The 21079-nt window shown below is 36.1% G+C and overlaps 1 protein-coding gene across 2 annotated transcripts; it reads right to left on the reverse strand.

Moving 5' to 3' along the window:
• Nucleotides 1-17741: 17741 nt before the first annotated feature.
• On the reverse strand, nt 17742-20785 carry krt18a.2 (keratin 18a, tandem duplicate 2). 2 transcript variants are annotated; one of them, XM_073823823.1, is made up of 7 exons: nt 20432-20785; nt 19911-19993; nt 19462-19618; nt 19186-19350; nt 18981-19106; nt 18676-18896; nt 17742-17820 (listed from the first exon to the last, which is right to left on the reverse strand). In XM_073823823.1, the coding sequence occupies exons 1-7, from the start codon at nt 20783-20785 to the stop codon at nt 17742-17744; spliced, it is 1185 nt and encodes a 394-aa protein (XP_073679924.1). The 2 variants fall into 2 exon arrangements, with proteins under 2 accessions (XP_073679924.1, XP_073679923.1); XM_073823822.1 differs by having other exon boundaries at nt 17742-17841.
• Nucleotides 20786-21079: the final 294 nt, after the last annotated feature.

The following is a 21079-nucleotide window of genomic DNA, read 5'->3' on the forward strand; positions in this document are numbered from 1 at the left end:
TCGACACACCACCGACACGATGTCATCACACTGTGAGATCACACTTCACACCCTGTCTTCTCAACAGTAGGATGACTGTCCTGTTGCTCTCTAAATAACGTTAAACTGAAGTTCTTCCTACTCCAACCCATTACATAATTGTCTGAATGGTCAATAAATCATGTCACCCGCCCGACAGATTTAAACAAACCAATGATGTCATGATATCGGATGTTGACATAGCATACTTTAGAATACTTCTTGCATGATCTAATGAAATGCATAAAAAATCCTTTGTTTGCAGGGAAGACGTCAACCCCATACATCCCATTATTGCAAATCCAGCTCAGGATATCAGTTTGAATGATTTATGTTTGGTTAATGGGTGTTTACTGAATACAAACGGAAACAGTTATAGGCACGTATAATTGACTTGGCACCTCATCTGATGGAGGTGGAAACCACACAGCAAATAAGCTTAAAAAAATATTTCAGGTTCAGTACATGTTGAGATCACAAAAAATCACTTAGACTCATCCTTTCTTTTATAAAAGCCAGAAGGGCTGTAAATAAGGCTTATCTGTAAATGTTAAAGTACTCTATTCATAAGTATAACCACAAGACATAAACAATATGCATGTTAATATGACTGTAGTGTGACTACAGTAACGTTATCATCCAATTCAATATCAGTGCCTAAAAACCTAAAACAGATGTAAAAATTACAGCTGAAATTGTATACATTATATAACAGAAGTTTTTGGTTTGTTGTAAAATATAAAAATTGGCCCTATTCACATTCATTGTTTTGCTATATTTGTGGAAGCCTGTTTCCACCACTGAATAATAAATGAAAATTGCAATTGCGAGTTACAAGATCAAAATTGTGAGATATGAAGTCGCAATTCTGACTTTTTTCTCGCAATTGCGAGTTTGCATCTTGCAATTCTGACTTTTTTTGCTTAGAAATTTGCGATATAAACTTGCATTAGCAAGTTAAAAAGTCAAAATTACAAGATATAAAGTTTAAATTCTGTCTTTTTTCTCAGAACTGCTTGATATAAACTTGCAGTTCTTTTTTTTCTCACAGTTGCTGTGAAAAAAACTTGCAATTGTGAGTTCTAAAGTCAAAATGGCAAGATATAAAGTTGCAATTTTTCTCAAAAATGTATTGCAGTTGTGACAATTTTTTTTTCTTAGAATTGCATGATATAAACTTGCATTTTTTTCCCCAGAATTGTGAAATATAAACTTCCGATTCTGAATTTTTCTCAGAATTGTGAGATATAAACTCACAATTCTGACTTTTTTCTTGTAATTCTGACTTTTTTCACAGAATTGTGAGATATAAACTTGCAATTCTGACTTTTTTGTCAAAATTGCATGATATAAATTTGCAATTCTAACTTTTTTCTTGCAATTCCAACTTTTTTTTTCGCAGAACTGCATGATATAAACTTATGATATTAGTTACAAAGTCAGAATTGTGAGACACAAACTTGCAATTCTGACTTTTTTTTCTCATAGTAACGGAATATACACTTGAAAGTACGAGAAACAATGTCATAAAGATTAAAAGCTGCAATTCAGATTTTTCTATCTCGCAATTCTGACGTTTTTGCATGACATAAACTCACAAATGTGAGTTATAAAGTCAGATATGAGTATTGTGAGATATGAACTTGCATTTCTGAATTTTTTTTTTTCTCAGAAAAGTGGGATAAAATAAAGTCCTAAATATAAAAAGACAATTCTGACATTTTTTCTTGCAAATGCTAGTTTGTATCTTGGAATTCTGACTTTTTTCCCTCAGAATTGTGAGATATAAACTCTGAATTGTGAGTTATAAAGTCTAATTCTGATGGGTGAAAAGACATATCTCACGATTCTGATTTAATAACTTACAATTGCATGTAAAGTCAGATTTGCCAGAAAAAAACATGCAATTCTAAAAGAGAAAAAACTCACAATCGCCAGATATAAAAGAATTGTGAGATTCTTTTAGAATTTTAAGTTTTTTTCTCACAACTACAAGTTTATATCACACAATTCTGAGAAAAAAGGCAGAACTGCAAGATGTAAACTCGCAATTGTAAGGAAAAAAGTCTGAATTGTGAGTTAAAAAGTCACAATGACCTTTTTTTAAATTCTGTTGTGGAAATTGGCTTCCATATACAGTATATTCTAACCAAATCTGGGAGTCAATCTTTTTCTCCTTTTAAATAGAACGGGTTTTGTTTTTCTTTTTGAAACTGATTGATCGTAGGCCTCTTGATCTGACCATTTTTTGAGTGACCAAAACTGGCTAAATTAGTTTTCCAGGACAGCACAAGGGTTAAACTGCTTTTTGCACATACGCCATGATCTTGAAAGCGGCTTCTTCCTCCTTAATTTGATAAATGCAAGCTGTAATCAAACCGTTTTAGTGTCTCTCTTTTTTTTTCATTTGACCTTGCATCAGAAAGCTTGTCTAAACTACAGCACCCTGATAGGAAAGTGTAGTTTAGCACAAGACTTCAAATGATATATTAACCAGGACGGTGCCCTGTGATGGTTTGTTTAACATTAACAGATGTTTAAGATAACGCGTTGTGACCTGTTTTATAAGTCTTTCATGTGAACCGCTACTTCGCAGAGCACAAAAATTGGCACACCGTTGTTTCTTTCACAACCTTCACCCTAACACATTGACAATAAGCCAATGGACTGACAAAACTGAGATAAAGCACAAATGTGAATCTTCTAAAAAGAGAAAAAAAAAATGCTTTTAGGTTACAGTAATCTTAACTTTTTAATGAGTAAGAGATATATTTTCTTATCTTTATCAGTTTTCTCTGTCACATTTTTTGCAGTCTGATTTATTTTTCACATTAAATCTTCAGCCCACATTAATACTTCATGGGAAATGCTCTCTTACCTTAGTCCTGTTATGCAACACATTACTAGATGGAATAGAAATGTCAAGCATTATTTGGTTAATGAGACACGTATTTGCCGACTTATTTTAATCAAAACTCAGATGTTTACCAAATTACTCCTGACAGTTCAATGGATTTTTTTTTAACAAGCATTGATTTGTAAACATTGGCACAGACGCCTCTGTTTCCTAAAAAGTTACACATTTGCACATTCCCATTGACCACAAATGAGACACATATTAACTTGTCAGATGGTCCATGAAGCAAGAGCCACCTGGCCATGAGTTTCTTCCTTCTGCATCTGATTTTGAAATCTGAGTTTGACGCAAACACATATACGCAATAGAAATGAGATTTATATGTCCTTGATGGTAACAGACACATCCAAGCCTCCACCCGCCAACAAAAATCCCGCCCAACTGACAGTAGCTCAGTGTGAATGAATGTAATGAGTATCTCTAGGGTTTATAGTATTTCGCCTGAGACATACCAGCACAGCTGTGTCATTCGGCTAGACGACTCGTAAGATGACACACTGTACTTACAGAAGAGTGGCATCATGGCCATAATATTTAAGTAGTAAGGAAATATTTAGCAAACACATTGCCCAAACCAACATACAATATGCTTATTAAAAGGACAAGCTTTCTTAAGCAACCTGGGTTTGATGTCTTGCACAATGGCAGTTCACTTCTTGAAGAGACAAAAACTACTATTTACTAGTAGCTACTATTTTTGTAGGTTGAATTTTTAAATGTATTTGAAATAAGATAAATGCACCAAAGCTGTAATGCAGTGAAAACATGATTTTAATAATAATACATTATTATTAAGTTATATACATCACACAATATTACACATGTAGTTGTGCAATATACAGCCATTTTACGAGGCTACAAGTATGATATTGGATTTATACAACCGTTTGAGGGCACGGGTGTGTGAATACATAAGAAGCAACAACAAAGTGTCTTAAAACCCCTCTTTTGTACCAAAATACTTCCTTCCACCATTATTCAAATCTCAGTTTTATTTTAAAAGCTGAGTCCTAATTCAAAAATGTCACTTTAGAACTAGTAACATTGAGTTGCTTTATTAAAAGCTTGATGCATTATTACTGTATTAAAAGCTCACTATAATGTAAAGTGGAGTATTATGGGATAAAGATGGACTGAGCGAGTGTGATTACCTGCATCTGATACAGCATTCATTCTTCAGCTCAATTTAATATTCACATTAAAACATTAGTTTGAATGTCTGTTGAGGAAAGCGATATCTTTGCTGTACTATCCTTTCATCTATTAAGGGTGATTTCTGTTGATAGTGCTTCTCTGCGTCTGACAAGCTGTTGTTGAAAGTAAAATAACTTACTGGTTTACAACCCTGTTTCAGTCGTTTTCAATATATGTCTTTCACTGATTCACTCTTCAAAACATTCACTTACCTGCATCGAATGGTGGAATAATGTACCTAAAATTACCATCACGAACACACACACAGACAAGGTTTCCCAATACTAAATAATATTATTAAAAACTACTATTACATAAAATATTATTTACAGAATAATAATATTCAATTAACAAAAACACCCATCATAAAAGTTGTTTCAGTCAATTCAGTCAAAAGTACAAAGGCCGTGCTGTGATATACAGCATTAAGGTTGCATAAAATATAATGTGATGAGATTTTTCCCTCAGCCAAAACTATTTGCTCTGGAACAAATAATAGATTAATGAGAGCAAGTACTGCCTGTTAGATTCTCATAGATTTTTTATTCACTATGAGAAATACTGCAAATACTGGAATGATACAAACAGTAAAAATTCTGGAGTTCCGATATCACTAGAATATCGCACTCCTCACAGCCAATCAGATTCAAGGACCTGAAAGAACTGTTGTATAAATGATATATATTTGTATATTTTGATGTTTAAAAAAAAAAATCCACAGAGTCCACAGTATGGTCAAATACTCATACATAGTCCAAATAGGCTACAGTCGTTTGCACAGTATTTGGCCCTTTGTCTAAACATAGCCATTGATATAATAATAAAACCTGGGAGACTTGCTGATACAGTATCTTTGCTTTAATAATGATTCCTTCAATCATACTGCACATCCCAGAATGCCTGTGCAGATAAGAGTGAGGGAGTCTGTCTATATTCATGCCAGGCCAAACAGGGAAAGACTCTCCTGTCTTTTCTTCAGGACTTAGATGGTCTCTCTCTGGGAATTTGTGCTCTCTTAAGTATTCGTAATAATACTGAACATTCTTCCCTTGTGCCCCATAAGGAGTAAGTTATTTCATTTTGCCTGAGAGTGCTGTGGGAGGAGCAGAGGGATTTGCAGTAGCGCCGAAATCCCTTTTTTGGTCAAATCTGTGCTAGACAAGATCAGAGGCCAGTGAACACCATGAAGTTGTTCACATCAAATCATTATAGCTGTTTGGCCCCCAACCTTGTGCTGTGTCATTTGGCTAGCGCCTCCACACGGCTGGAATTTTAGATTTGGGCCAAGCAGAAAACGTCTGAAACAAACCTCCTACAGAGCTTCTGCTTGTTACATCCTCTTGTTATTTGTGTCATGAGGCTGCTGTGAAGCTTTCCAGGGGTTATTTTCTAATTAGAGTGTAGTCTAAATGTCTTTTTATAACCTCTGACAGAGCTGATTTTAATTAAACCTTGACTAAAACTACAACAAGCAGAATTGGCTTTTTAGCTTATCTTGATGACCCTGGACAAGTCTATAAAGATTACACAATCTCTTTTTTACTGAAAAAAACTGAAGATATTCATTGAAGTTTTCCATAGGGTATCATATGCAGCCTATGAGAAAGAGAATATGTGAATATGTGTAAAAAAGACAGATATAGATATTTACAATAGGAACTGATAATGGCCTGAAATATATGGAAGTGAAGATGTGCTGACAGCTTATCATCAACACCACAGTTTCAACACCACTATCATGGGTCGAGTATTTGCAAAGAAGGTCACTGTGGGGTAATGGACACTTGTGGGACATAAACACGCTTGAAATATGAGGAACTCCATACGACAGCTACTTATCATTAACACCAAGGATGTCACCAAATATTTAAGACTGGAAGGAAGCCAATGTAAATGTTATTGGAATAATTATCCCAGTAATGATATTTCTGTCATTATCTGCTCATGTTGTTCCAAATTATTTCAGTCTGTGGAATACAAATGGGGAAATTTGGAAGAATCTGTTTTGGGAAAACTATCCCTGTCGTGTTCCCGTCGTTTTGACCCAGATAAGATTTTCTTTTTACCAAAAATGCTAGTTCATGTTATCGCAGTTGACTAAAATATTCTGCCGTTGCTCACACAGGGAATAAAATTTAGGGGACTTTTCCCAACTTTGTTACACTTGTGATGTTCCTTGACAAAAATGACCAGACTATTAAAAAATATAACCCATTTCATGCTATAGAATGATATTGGATTGAACTCTATTGTAATTGTTAGAATGGCCAAGGATCAGCATTCTCCACTTAAAAGTGATTAGGAAGACCAAACCGTTAGTTGAAACTTGGAGGGATGGTAGTACTCACATTGTCTACAATGTCACCAAGGCTCACCCCAGTTGGCCTGACAGGGGCGCTACAGCGATCAAAAGTACGAAATCATTAGTCATAGGATCAAGTGTCTTATATCATTGGAATCATTGGAGTATTTTAGATTTTTTTAAAAACAAACAAAACATACTTTTCTGAACTAGTCCTAGATTATTCACCCGATGGGAACCAAACCAGTGCAGAAGGATTCACTGGAGAATGAATATCAATAATTATCAAAAAAAGTTGAACTTTTGACTCACCGTCACAACGGGACACCAAAATATTCAAAGGGGTGGAACACCTATAATTCTTGAACGGAAATAAATATTTTCAACTCAGAATATGTATGTAAGAGCTCAATCTCAGGTGACAGTAAAAAAAAAAAATACAAAAATTAAAAAGTGGAGTTTGGCCACTTGGTGGTGCTTTAACAGGGCAAAAAAAAAACATAAAAGTTTTATGTTAGAGCTACGCACTTGTTAGTCCGATTTGAGTTCAAATTGGAATGCTGTTTCTTTGTCCAAAGTGCCACAAAGTGTCATTGCCAATGAATTTTGAGCACTTATTAGACAAGGTTAATTGCCACAAAACTCATGGCAGGGCATTTTCGACTCATGGCCCTAGAAGCCTGTAAAAAAGATTTAAGAAATCAGCTACTAGGTGGCACTAACAAGTTTAACGCATGTGTAATCTCATGGTGTTTCACACATCAACACAATATCCATATTATTTAATAGATCTGCTCATAATGAACAACATTGCCTCAAGAACCACTGCTGCCAATCAAATCGTTCATTAAATATTCTTAATTATATTTTTAAAAAACGACTTTTGCGAACTATAGTCCTAGTTTTTTGCTCAGCCTCAATATAACCGCAGCAGCACTATCTTCTGGACTCTCTAGAACAATAATTATCAAAAAAATGTTGAAAATTGTTTACCCTTTGGGTAGCCATAATAGCGTCGTTTAAAAAAAGGGCATGTCTAAATATACCCAAAAGCCTTTAAATCCTAAAAGAAGACTCAAAACTTCACAAAACTAGGTGAGCACAATCAACATATGATTCTAAACAAGCAAGCAAATTTTGGGAGATCAGATCATTGGTGATGCTAGAACAGTCATAAATGTTAAAAATCATCATGACTTGGAATTGCTATAAAAGATTTTTTAAATATTTGATTTAGATGATTAAAGGCTTACTAAATAATACATAACATCCTGAACCCCAATAATCGCTGCTTGCAGCTATATATGGTCGTGCTTTAACTGGGCATTATTTTTACTGTTCTTTGTGGCTCTGATAGGATGTGTGTAAGTATTAATGTATTTGTTGTTTCATGTTTTCGTTTACCTATGATTATGATTACCTGCCAATGGACCATTGACGAAAACTAGCTGTTGGCTAAATTTGGTACAATGCATGAAATGAATTTATGTTAAAATTGTACTTGATCCCTTTTCAAATAAATTTGAATAATAATAATAATTCCTTCTTGGAAGTGATTGATTATAGGCATCATTTGATCTGAGTTTATGAACTTTATGCATGCTGCCAAAATTATGCACAAATAAGGTACATAAGCTCAGATCAGTGAATCCTACAATCAATTTGTTCTAAAAATAAATAAAATAAATAAATAAAAATAACCTGTGCTAATTGAAAGAAAAGTTTGTTTTGGAAATAAATATAACATAATAAGAGATTTAGAATTCCTGGTCATTTTGACTGAGAACAGCAAACTACACAAAGGATTGCAGCAAGGTTAAAAATCAGTCACTGAAACATAATAAACCACTAATCTGACCTAGTCTTGCATGCTTTGTTATGTCATAGGGTACTGATATAAAGGTGACTTGAAGTTTACAAGGAAATATCGTGTAGCCATTCAAAGTAAGAGGCTTTTTTAAAGACGAGTGATGGATATGAATGACGTAAGGCAAACAGTGTCAGTAGCTCTGTCACCATGCCATCAATATGGGCAGCTAAATTAATATTGTCATTGTTGTCCACCACTATATTTGGTGTAAATAAAGTACTGCAATGCTATAATCCTAATGTGGTTTAACACTTTATATCGAAAGATGTGAGTCATATTACATGATGGTATTATGTGTCAGTCACAAGAAGGCATGTGACAAGATCAGGAAAATTTGCAGATTTGACATTTGACTAATGTATGACTGTCAGATGTCTTAGATATTGACAGTGTCAGTATTATTTCAATCTCTAAACCCTTCCTCATTATTGACTCTGTGGCCCTACATTGTGCTAAACTGCACAAATATTGTCCTTTTTTTCTCTAAATGGTCATAATAAGAGAATAAGAAGGCTGTACAAACATAAGCCTTAAAAAGCTAAATATTTTTATCTTGCTTTGTTCTAAAGCTATATTTTTGAGCCAAGAAAATATTATTATTATTTTTTTAATATAAATATAATTTCATAAGTAAACTTGAGTAAGGTCTGAATGCCTAACCCCTATGTATGACCTATAATAAACCATGTTGCATGCCTTAGCAAACACCACTAGTTATTTAGAGATTTCCTGGGCTGCAAGTTCTCCGTTTTTTTGTTTAGGGCGTGTAGGTAGACTGTGTTGCTTAAATTGGTGTACTTTAGACTTTTGTATGGCCCACTGAGTTAGCTTTCATTTTTATTTGTACAGCTCTCTTCTAAATAAGTTTAAAATTATACAGCTGTATATGGCAACGACGGGAAGCTGGCCAAACTGGTCACTTGAGACGCTGATTTCACAGCGACCTCTCATTAACCCTGTTTTCTAAAGCCCTTTCATTGATGCACCTGGACCTTCCCCACACCCTTTCAAAGGAAGTATTCTGTGGCCTCGTATAGTAAAAAAAGACCCATCTCAGCTCTTTTTTTCCATTGTTAGAAGCAATGGTAAAACAAACTATAACATTACAACACCGATTTATCAGAGGTAGCAGTGCATTTCACAACATATGCTCTGAATACAAGGGGCAGGAAAGTTTGGAGTAACCCGGACTGTCTGCATGCATGCATGTATGTGCAAGTATTTGTAAGAAAAGCAAAAATTTAAAAGTAATATATAGTTATAATATTTAGATTTGAAAAGACTCATCAAGAATCCTTCAAATATTTATTTTAAGTTTTATTCAGTGTGTTACTTGTCACTTCTTTCTAATTATCTCTGAAGTTTACTAGCATTTTGAGGACTTTTTTATTTCTGAGTTTTTAGTGTATTTATTTATGTTTTTATACATTTTTGCAGGGCAAATTATAAAATTATATTTTGTGTTCTTGTGATAATTCTTCAGAATTTTCAGAATCAGTGGTGGACTGTAACGAAGTAGCTTACTTTGTTATTACCGTTACTGTGCTGAAGTCCATTTTTCAAGTATCTGTACTTTACTGGAGTAGTTTTACCTTTACTATATTCCAAAGCATAATATCATACTTTTTACTTCACTACATTTCATAAAACATTCCGTTATACCTTATATATCGTGTGTTCCGAGACGTAGAAGCAGTGTCTGATTCATGAACAAACTGATTCTTTTCAATGAACCTGTTAAATCGGTTCGCAGATCCCACCAAAAAATTCATTCATGAATTAGAATGATACGATCGCAGCTGTTCTTGAGTCGACAACTCACTGATTCAAATGATCCATTTAGAGTGAGTCTCCAGTGAACTGTATTCACAAGTAAGAACCGGGAGATCTTGTAAACGCGCGCGTGACCGATGCTGCGAAAAGTGAGTAACTAATTTCGAAATTAGGATCAGTTATTATAGCTGAAAATCATATTTAAGTCAACACTGTCAGAATTGTTGTAATTCAGCCACATTGGAGGGTTTTCGAGCATGAACCGCCTTTTTAAGGTCATGCCACAGCATCTCAATAGGATTCAGGTCGGGACTTTGACTAGGCCACTCCAAAGTCTTCATTTAGTTTTTCTTCAGCCATTCAGAGGTGGATTTGCTGGAGTGTTTTGGATCATTGTCCTGCTGCAGAACCCAAGTACGCTTCAGCTTGAGGTCACGAACTGATGGCCGGACATTGTCCTTCAGGATTTTTTGGTAGACAGCAGAATTCATGGCTCCATTTATCACAGCAAGTCTTCCAGGTCCAGAAGCAGCAAAACAGCCCCAGACCATCACACTACCACCACCAGATTTGACTGATGGTATGATGTTCTTTTTCTGAAATGCTGTGTTACTTTTATGCCAGATGTAATGGGACACACACACACCTTCCAAAAAGTTCAACTTTTGTCTCGTCAGTCCACAGAGTATTTTCCCAAAAGTCTTGGGGATCATCAAGATGTTTTCTGGCAAAACTGAGATGAGCCTTTATGTTCTTTTTGCTCAGTAGTGGTTTTCGTCTTGGAACTCTGCCATGCAGGCCGTTTTTGCCCAGTCTATTTCTTATGGTGAAGTCATGAACACTGACCTTAACTGTGGAAAGAGAGGCCTGCAGTTCTTTAGATGTTGTTGTGGGGTCTTTTGTGACCTCTTGGATGAGTCGTCGCTGCACTCTTGGGGTAATTTTGGTCGGCTGGCCACTCCTGGGAAGGTTCACCACTGTTCCATGTTTTCGCCATTTGTGGATAATGGCTCTCACTGTGGTTCGCTGGAGTCCCAAAGCTTTAGAAATGTCTTTATAACCTTTTCCAGACTGATAGATCTCAATTACTTTCTTTAATCGTTTAATTACTTTCCTGAATTTCAATCTCAACATGATGTGTAGCTTTTGAGGATCTTTTGGTCTACTTCACTTTGTCAGGCAGGTCCTATTTAAGTGATTTCTTGATTGCAAACAGGTGTGGCAATACTCAGGCCTAGGTGTGGCTAGAGAAACTGAACTCAGGTGTGATTAAATCACAGTTATGTTTTTAACACTTTTTCACACAGGCCCATGTGGGTTTGGATTTTGTTTTCCCTTAATAAAAAACTCCATTTAAAAACCGCATGTTGTGTTTACTTATCTTATCTTTGATTAATATTTAAATTTGTTTGATGATCTTTGTTTTCTCTCAGGTTCCTTCGCAGTGTAAGCTTCACAGTGAACATTGCAACATCACTCTTGTCAACGTAGTCCATATCAACAACAAAAATATATCTATTTTTGAGCATTGGGATTATAAAAATTTTTGCTAAAATATGATATAAAATTAAGTAGCCTATATCAAATTGCAAAATAAATATATCTATCAGTACTTTTTTACTTAAGTACATAAAAAAATCAAGTACTTTTGTAAATTCACTCGAGTAAAATTGAAAAAGGAGTAGTTTTATTTTATTATACGTATTTCTACTTTTACTCAAGTTCTTAGTTTGTGTACTTCGTCCACCACTGCGAAGAATACAAATCAAGAGTGGACATCTGTTTGTCCCAGTGATTTTGTTTTGTAACTGTCATCTAGTAAATGTGATTTTATAGTTACTGCAAGTTGTAAACTCTCTCGAGTGTGGTTGCCAAAGTGCTGTATAATAATCTCAAGAAAATTAAGTGTAATTTGAATGATGTGTAATTTTGGCTGAAGGGCTCCTCCCACTACCGTTTTATATATAGCTCACTGAATGAGCTCAATCTTTCTAAACTAGCATATGCTGACTGTTACTCCCCCATATACGTTGGCGAGAGTTTAGTTTCCATGTCACCAAGGTCTGGTTTTGATTTGTTTTTGGTTGCCATGGTTATGCTGGTTAAAATTCCGTTGGGTTTTCCCCCTAAATTAAAAACGGAGGTTGCCAAAATGGTTGGCTGCATGCTGTTTGCCACATTGCTCTCTGACTCTTAGACGCACATGGGAAAAATCTAACGGCCATCTTGTGGTCTTCAAATTTTTTTTTACCTTACTCCTTTTTATCATAAATACTTTTTGGAGATTTCGAGCCACCCAGATCTGATAATTATCTTACAACTGGCTGAGAAAAATGTCTGGAAGATTGAAGGTCTTGCTTAGTTACATAAACACTGGCGTACCAAAACACTACTGTGAATACTGTGTTTGGGACACAATAGATTAGAGCTGCTTTTAGACATTTACAAATAAAGTTTCAAACCATAACAGATAAAGTATAAGCATATATGTTGAGTATAATCATAGTTGTACTTAGCATCTTCAAAAATAGTTTTAGCAGTCAAAGTCTGCTTTAGGAGACGAATTGGGTAATGCCCACTCCGATTACACAAAAGCAAGCGTATGTTCAGAGCGAGAGCGGGAAGGGGGAGTGTGGCTCAGGTTTTATGAAAGCCGCACCTGGGAGGGATATCTGGAGGTAATCTCCTGTCCGAGGAGAGCAGACATGAGGAATGGGAGTTATGTGGGATTCAAAGGATCATATCACTCTCTCTCTCTCTTTATTGTTTCTGCTATGAACTCTGTCCCTATCCTTCTGTTGTTTCCTTCTTTTGACAGAAGCCTACAAGTACGTAGGAAGGAAAGTCAAATGGGAGACTGTCGAAACTTTAAAAAGTTTCGGGCTTTGTGAGCTGAGCTATATTTCATAGTCCGTCTTGTGAAATAAAATCTTTAGTGAATCTTACCAAGGGTAATAAAATTGGTGAAAAAAACTCATTTAATTATACTGAGGCCCCATTTACACGAAGGGAAGACGCAGATATTTCCCTGCGGTTTGGCCTTTGTTTTACACGAAAACCCCGTTTTTATCACAGAAAACGATTATTTCTAAAAACTCCGACCATAAATTTGAAAATGCCGTTTTCACGTTGTAGTGTGGACTGTGAAAACGGAGGCTTTTGAAAATGATGACGCATATTTATAGTCATGTGACGCATATTGTACCAATAGATATCTGTTTACACCAGTAATTGTGCCTGTGCTATTCATTGTCACACTGCTGCTAAAGAGATTTACCTTGTACACTCTTCAAATTACAGTCCTAAAATGATGACAGAAAATTTACTCTAATTTACAGTTGCTGTCCTGCAAAACATGACGACAACTGCTTTTCAGATAAAATATGAATGAGCGCGATATAGACGCGTCAGTGGATGATGAGATATTTCCGTAAATTATCCCGCCAGAAGAATTGCGTGAAAACTTATTACGTCTGTATAATTTTGGAGGATTTACGCATGCGCAGTAAGGTTAATTTGATGTTTTCCTACGTTTCAGTGTGGATGAGAAACTTTTGGAAAACGCTTGGAAACGCTAGTGTGGACAGAGAGCGTTTTAAAATGAAAACTCCATTTTCAAATGTATCCGGATTAATGTAAACGTAGCCTGAATGAAACACCAGAGCCAATTTTTATGCACTAAATATCATAGAGAGTCAATTGTAGATAATTTTAACTTGGGATAGTAAGAAAGCTAGAAACCACCCAAAACAACCCTAGACTCTTTAAATTGCAAGGATATTTATTTATTTTTATTTTTAACCTAAATGCGCTTTTGGGTCATTTTATTGAATTATTTTTAATTCTGGGTAGTTTTTCTGTAACTCAGCTGCTGGGTCATATTCACTGTCAATGCAAATGATTTTCCCCATCACATACCTACCCAGCATTGGGTCAGTGTAGCCCAGTGTTGGGTAGACCAAACCGGTTAAAACTGGTTACATTTGTCAGCGGTCACTTTGTGTTCTGTTCTGAAAGAAAACTTGACTGATAGAAACTTCCTGAATGAAATTAAGGTTGTATTACATTGTATTCCTATCAGATTATTACTCTATAACTAGGAAAATGTCTGTAATCTCACTTTTCCTTTATGTCTGCTTGAAATGCTGGCCTTCTACAAATGCAGCATTCACCAAATCTACACTAAAAGCAAGTGACGCTCCAATGCCACCATTTCAACTCCTGCCAAAAGAATGCGCAATCAGGACTTGTTATATCTAATAAAGTTTCAATGCGGACTTGTAACCCAAAGGTTGCATGTTCGAGACTCAGGTCCAGCAGGGATTGTAGGTGGGGGGAGTGAATGTACAGCACTCTCTCCACCCTCACTACCATGACTAATGTGAGTCCCTTGAGCAAGGCACCGAACCCCTGGCTGCTCCCCGGGTGCCGCAGCAACAGCAATACGGCTGCCCACTGCTCCTGGTGTGTGTTCACGGTGTGTGTGTGCACATGGAAGGGTTAAATGCAGAGCGCAAATTCCGAGAATGGGTCACCATACTTGGCCACACGTCACATCCTTTCCTTCCTTTTCCTTTCCATTCCTGAATGTAAACAATGCCACTGAACCAAATGAAACTTGCATATTTGGCCGAATATTGCCGCTGAAAATGATCAATCATTGCAATGTTTTGGGTTGTACTAATAGGTCTGACTGGGAAAAACATTGGGAGTACTATAAGCTGCCAAAACAAATCAAATATTAGACTAATATCTTACTTAATACTGCTCGTACATATTTTTACCACCTATTAACTTTAGTTTGTCAAAATATTGCACCCTTTCCTGCTTACATTCTCTATGTGATTTAGCAGTTTCCAAACTTTTTTCCATGGTTTAGACATCATAAATTAGCAGAATGACATATTCAAGAGTACATTAACCATTTCCCTGTTTGCAATCCATGCTGTTGTTTACATCCGAGTGTAATCCAGGTAACAGACCAAATCGTGATGTAAATGCAAACCCTCTTTAGGAGCACTATTGATCTAGTGCGCCATTTTGCAGCTGTGGTCGCGCAATGCATTTGATGGGCTGAAACTTAAATGTTGGACAGACAAGGTAAAGCTGTTTCTGATGTAACTTTTCAAACATGAATATAAGATAAGTCATGAACATAAGAGTCCCATTGACTCCACTCGCTACTCTTGTAACATCTGAAAACCTTTAATAAACTTAGTAAGCATGAAGGGCACAATATTTTGACAAATTAAAGGTAATAGGTGAGAAAGATACGTACCAGCAGTATTAATTAATATATTAGCCTAATATTTCACCTACCTGATTGGAAATGATAAGAACAAACACAAATGTTGTCAAGATTCTTGCTCTGGAAATCCTGGTTCAGTTTGGCCAACCACAAACGCCTTTTGTTCCTCAGACAGTTTTTTGCATTCTTCTCTTTGATTTGTTATAACTTTTGGCAATCTATAGTACTCTAAATGTTTTTCCCGGTCTGACCGATTAGTACAGCCCAAAACATGACAATAGTTGACTATTATTAACAGCAATAATCAGCTAAGTATGTGAGTTTCATTCGGTTCAGTAGCATTGTTTACGTTCAGTGCCACCATTATGGCTGACTGATGACGCGTCGTAAAAACACTCTTTTGGTTGACTGACCAAAAACAACCCAACAAATGGGTTAATGTATAAAACCCATCATGTGCTCTATCCAATATTTACCCAGTGCTGGGTTGCCAGAAATGGTTGTTTTTAACCAAGCATTTTTTTTTGTGTATCAACCAACTAAATGTCTTAGCAACAATATAGCTTAAATATAGCTTGAATACCATTACCAATAAGCAACATGAAAGTAAGGATGTACCACGACAAACTAGCACCTAGTTTTGCATGACAAAGCACCAGTTTCTATAAAAAAAGTAAACTATCCAGTTTGTAGCCTCCAAGCGCTAATTTATGCAGTGACCACTTTGAATATCAAAGAGGGCGTAAAGGAAATTGAAAATACCCATACAAGGGCACTTTGTGCATTCCAAGTGACCTGGGAAGCATAAAAAACAGCATTAGTGAGTCACTTTTCAATAGGAATGCAGGACCTTCCCAGACTTATGGGAAAACTGAGGATGTCCAATTAAAATGACTAATGCGAAAGGGAACTGCAAAGTCACGTGAGTGTACAGAGCTGGCACCAAGATCTTAATACATTTAAGTCTATGCCATGACTATTCTTGCTTTGATTATACACTGTATTGCTCAATTGCTGTTTTGCTCAAATTCAGTGGCAACAAAAGTGTTTTGTGTTAACTGTCTGGACTGAATAAAAATGAGCTGAGTGGGCAGCACAGAAGTGGGATTCTTGTCGTAGCATGTGACCTTAGCAAAGTCTTTTTCTTTCATCTATTTAATAAGGAAAAAGGACTTTTTAGAATTCTACTCAAACTTTTTATTAATATTCTATCGTTGCAAATTTGAAGAAACTCATATTCTTTATAACTCTGAAGAAACTTCATCTGGCTCATTTTGGCCCACACAGATCATTTTGCAGTCCAGCTCCACTTTTCCATCCACAAATGCCCGCATTGACATCGTCATCTGCAAACCAACCGTCTTTTCCTCTGAATAGGCCTCTCCAGCCGTGACGAAGGAGGATTTGAGTGGAAACAGTGCTTCACAGTTAGCCGCAAATTCCCGCTTTTACAGGCCCACAGTGGAACATTCTATACTTAGTCCCTGTTGGCACTTGGTCTTTTCTTTTTTAAATCAGTTCATGGGGTTTGCCTCCATATACTTGTGTAAAACTGATACCAACATGCCCAAAATGTGGGTATTAAACTTAAAAATAAGAAAACATGGCATGAAGCCTGGGATACCAGTACCACACAGTATTAATAATAATATCACCCTGCTAACTAAAAAATATTTTTTTAATAGAGAGTCTGTGAGATTAAGATGCCAATGGATAATGTGCTTCAGGCTTAAATGCTAAACACATCACAAATGTTTCTTTTAAAACGCTACCCTGGAAATCTGACCCATTATGCCTTGGAGGCAAAATGCTGACAGGTTCGAAGAATGAACATTGTTTAGTTTGACAGCTTGCATTTTCTCACTCAAACTGATTTCTTGGAAAGATTACCTGTCAAGTGTTTGCTCCAAAAAGATAAGGGTAATCACTCATTTTTGTCAACACCTTACTAGAAAAAGATTATTATAATCAACCACAAAAAGTAAATCTGTCAGAACAAGGGAGCTTAGTTGATATATATATAGTCATTAGGTTGATTGTTAGCTGTTAGTTTGAAGTACAAAATAAGACCTTGATTTTGTTTTCATTTTGGCCTTTCGTTATGAATGACTGTTGGAATGCTTTTGTGGAATTGGACACCGCTTACTGTTTTCTAGAACTGTGATGACATGTTGAAAATGCTCATTAGATCCCAAGGATCCAGTCACATGAAAATGAAACTTTGAAATTGCTAAAACAAGTTCAAGTAGACATGCACTGTGGGAGAGGTACTTTCCAGAAACTTGTTCAAATTCTGATTCAAAGAAATGATACTGAAAGACTTTTGATTATTATTTATTCAGAATACTCATAGTGGGTTTGAGGTATTGGCTTGTGCTGTTGTCTTTCACAAACATTAGTGATCTCATGTTTGTTTATATCACTTTTTGATAGTACTCGAGCTGGAGGACACTATTTTTCCATCCACGAGTGTCTGGGTGACAGTCTCTAAAGCTGTCCTGACGGATCCTTTCTCTAATCTGTAAAATATTTTATTAACATTAAGATCTATAGAAGAAACAGGCACGATCAAAATTTCTACCTGATCTCATGACGATAATGTACCCGTGGGAACTACGTACCAATAAAGAAATACGTACCAATAAGTACATTTCACTGCAGATTTCAACAGAAATGAACACTACACTTTTAAAAATAAAGGCGCTTTAAAAGGTTCTTCACAGTGATGCCATAGAAGAACCATTTTTGGTTCCACAAAGAACCATTCAGTCAAATGTTCTTTAAAGAACCATCTCTTTCTAAACTAAAGAAAGGTTCTTCAGATGTTAAACATTCTTTATGGAACCATTTAGACTACAAGGGTTCTTCTATGGCATTGTAAAGCACCTTAATTTTTAAGAGTGTAGAGGTGGTAAAACAGCGAGCCCTTTGTAATCGTTTTCGTACACAGTAACAAGATTGCTCGGTAGCTAAGCCGGCATGGATTTGGACTTGGGATGCAAAATCCTTCGAAATGAATTCTGTGAAAAACATGACTCATGACAAAAGAGCTGAAAGATGAGAGATCGAAAAACAAGCTAAAGCGGCATGCTTGAGATTGCGTTTTTACACCACATTCGCTTTTGTTCATACTATTGGGTAGGTTTAGGTGTAGTGCAGATGGTACGTTATTTTAAAATATCACTGAGCAGTAGAGTTATAGCGCCACTCAACGGACATTTCAAATCGAATATGTTGCGAAATATACAAGGCAGTATGTATTTCACGTCTTGCAAAAAAAAAAAATTCCACAGGTAAGTTTTCGCATTGATATCAGGTTGCAAAATTTACGATACAAAAATTAGAAAGCTCACTGTCGTTCTTCTCCATCCAGAAGTCTCCTGTAGGTTGCTATCTCAGCTTCCAGCTCCATCTTGATGTTGAACAGGGCTTGATACTCCAGTCTCTGACTTTGAATTTTTTCACGCAGCTGTTTGAGTTCAGACTCTCTCAGCAAAATGATGCCGTTGTATTGCTCCACCTGAATGCCATATCGCAACTTTGTTTCACGAAGGGCATCTTCCAGAGATGCTTTCTGAAAGAAAAGGCAAAGAAAAGGCTCATGAGTAATGTTCAAAATTGGAGAGCTTTATTAAGATGTCCGGACAGAATCTCTTACACTTCCAGTCAGAGACTGCAGCTCTGTTTCCAAAGTTTGCATCTGCCTGCGGCTCACGCTGACTTGTGTTTTGGCTTCCTTCAGTGCTTCCGCATTCTCAGTCACTTGCACCTGTACAATGGTGATCTATACAAAGAGAGAAAGAAAAGAAATGCGATTCTCTATTGTCTTTAAAACAGAAATAATGTGTATAATTTGCACTGACTTTTGATTCATGCCATGTTTTGAGCTCCTCCTGGTTTTTCAGGACGATCTTTTCATACTTGGCTCTCATCTCCTCCATGATCTTAGCTATGTCTTGTCCCTTGGGAGCATTAACATCCACCTTCACTCCTGATTGGGTGATTTGACTATATAGTTCTGACAATTCCTGAAAAATATGAGATTTGAGGCTCCACAGGGTTATATGTTGGGCCCTCTCCATTTTGTAAACTTATTTCATACATTTTTATTTGTGAGTATTTTAATCAAATGCTTTTACCAGTTGATGTTGTTTCTTTAATTCGATGAGCTCCACTTTCAGACCTTCAACATCATTTTCCAGATGCAGTCGTGCCACATTGGTGTCATCCAGCATCTTTCTTAATGCATTTATGTCTGCTTCAACATAATGTCTTAGCTGCAATTCATTTTCATACCTAGAGACACATTACATAAATGGGAAATTTTGTTTGTTAATATTACTAGTCAGTGGAACGTTGCATTAAAAGAGACATTAAAAGAGACATTCTCAGTTTAGTCACTGGACAAAATTTTAACCCAAGATGAATCATTCATATGTTCATGTTCATTTTCCTGGAAAAGAAAGACTGTACATATCTGCAGCAAGTTTGTACTGTTCAGCTTGAACATATGCATGTAGTTCTTGACAAAATAGACTTCAAAGCACAAAACATAATTGATTTCAAGAATTCTTTAGAACCTGCTTACTTGACCCTGTAGTCTTCAGCAGCCAACTTGACATTGTCAATTTTAAGACCCACATTTGCATTGCTTATAATCATCTCCAGGATCTAAAAGGACATAACCAAAAAAGGTACAACAACTTAAGGTTAGCTTGTTATCTAAGGCCATTTTAGAGAAGCTGCTTCTTAAGAATTAATTACAATTAAAAGTCATTAAAAGTCCAGTTTTTGAGTCATTCTTACTTTGAACTGAACCTGCAGCTCTACACCTACTTTACCCTATAGTAATGTGCAAGCATTATTGTCTAAAAAAATAATTTCAAAAGAGGTAGGAGACCAAACACATCTATGAAGATAATGTTGTTGGACTATAATTTAGTGCAATGGAAGAAACCAGTTAATATCTATAAAATTCTCATTTAACCTCACAAAAACATGAATGTTTTAAGCAATTAAGAAAATATGCTGCATATTAATGAAAATGAATAATTATGCATTTTAGGATTGTCAGAGACTATTATTCCAATGGACAGAAGCACAAATTACCTCTTTGCATAGTTTATCAAGAGTGGCTTGGTAGTGACTGTAGTCCTTAGAGTCTGGACATTTTTTCTCCAGAACTTGGCGGATTTTTACCTCCAGCTCACTGTTGGTCTTCTCCAAGCTTCTAACTTTCTCCAGGTAGGAAGCGAGACGTTCATTTAGGATTTGCATGATAACTTTTTCATTTCCAACATTTCCAACAAGCCCCATTTGTACAGTGGTAGATCCAGACATGTCCTTGGAATAGTAACCCCTATTCCCAGCACTTCTCCAAGAATACAATGTGGGTCTTAGCATGCTGAAATCCTCTGAGGACATTCTATATATTCTTTTGTTCTGCACACTTAAGTTTTGCATTTTGCTCAAGTTTCTGCAGAGAAGCAATCTTTGATGAAAAGGAGATCAGATGCAACCGCTGGTTCTGAGTTGTATGAGATTTTCATGGTTTTTTAGTCAGTAGTAGACACTTTTCTATTATCTTTAGACTCTGGACTTCCACCTCACCCACTGGTGGGTTTAACCGGGTAATAAAAAAAAATTCTTATGTGCGACACAAAAGAAGGAGAAAAAGAAGAAAAGTTTTTTTTTCTGTGCAATGAAAGTCAGTCAGTTTGAGGTTCCACAGGGTTATATTTTGGGCCTCTTCATATT

The sequence above is a fragment of the Garra rufa genome, chromosome 18 (genome assembly GCF_049309525.1).
Source record: "Garra rufa chromosome 18, GarRuf1.0, whole genome shotgun sequence".
NCBI classification, from domain to species: Eukaryota; Metazoa; Chordata; class Actinopteri; order Cypriniformes; family Cyprinidae; genus Garra; species Garra rufa.

Excerpts from the sequence above, each read along its gene's own strand:
- krt18a.2 (XM_073823822.1), bottom strand. The coding sequence starts at position 20,785 with ATGCAAAACTTAAGTGTGCAGAACAAAAGAATATATAGAATGTCCTCA. Across the intron at positions 18,897-18,980 it reads TGCAGTCTCTGACTGGAAGT|AAAGCATCTCTGGAAGATGC; the intron begins GTAAGAGATTCT and ends CTTTTCTTTCAG. Across the intron at positions 17,842-18,675 it reads CTGGATGGAGAAGAACGACA|ATTAGAGAAAGGATCCGTCA; the intron begins GTGAGCTTTCTA and ends AATATTTTACAG.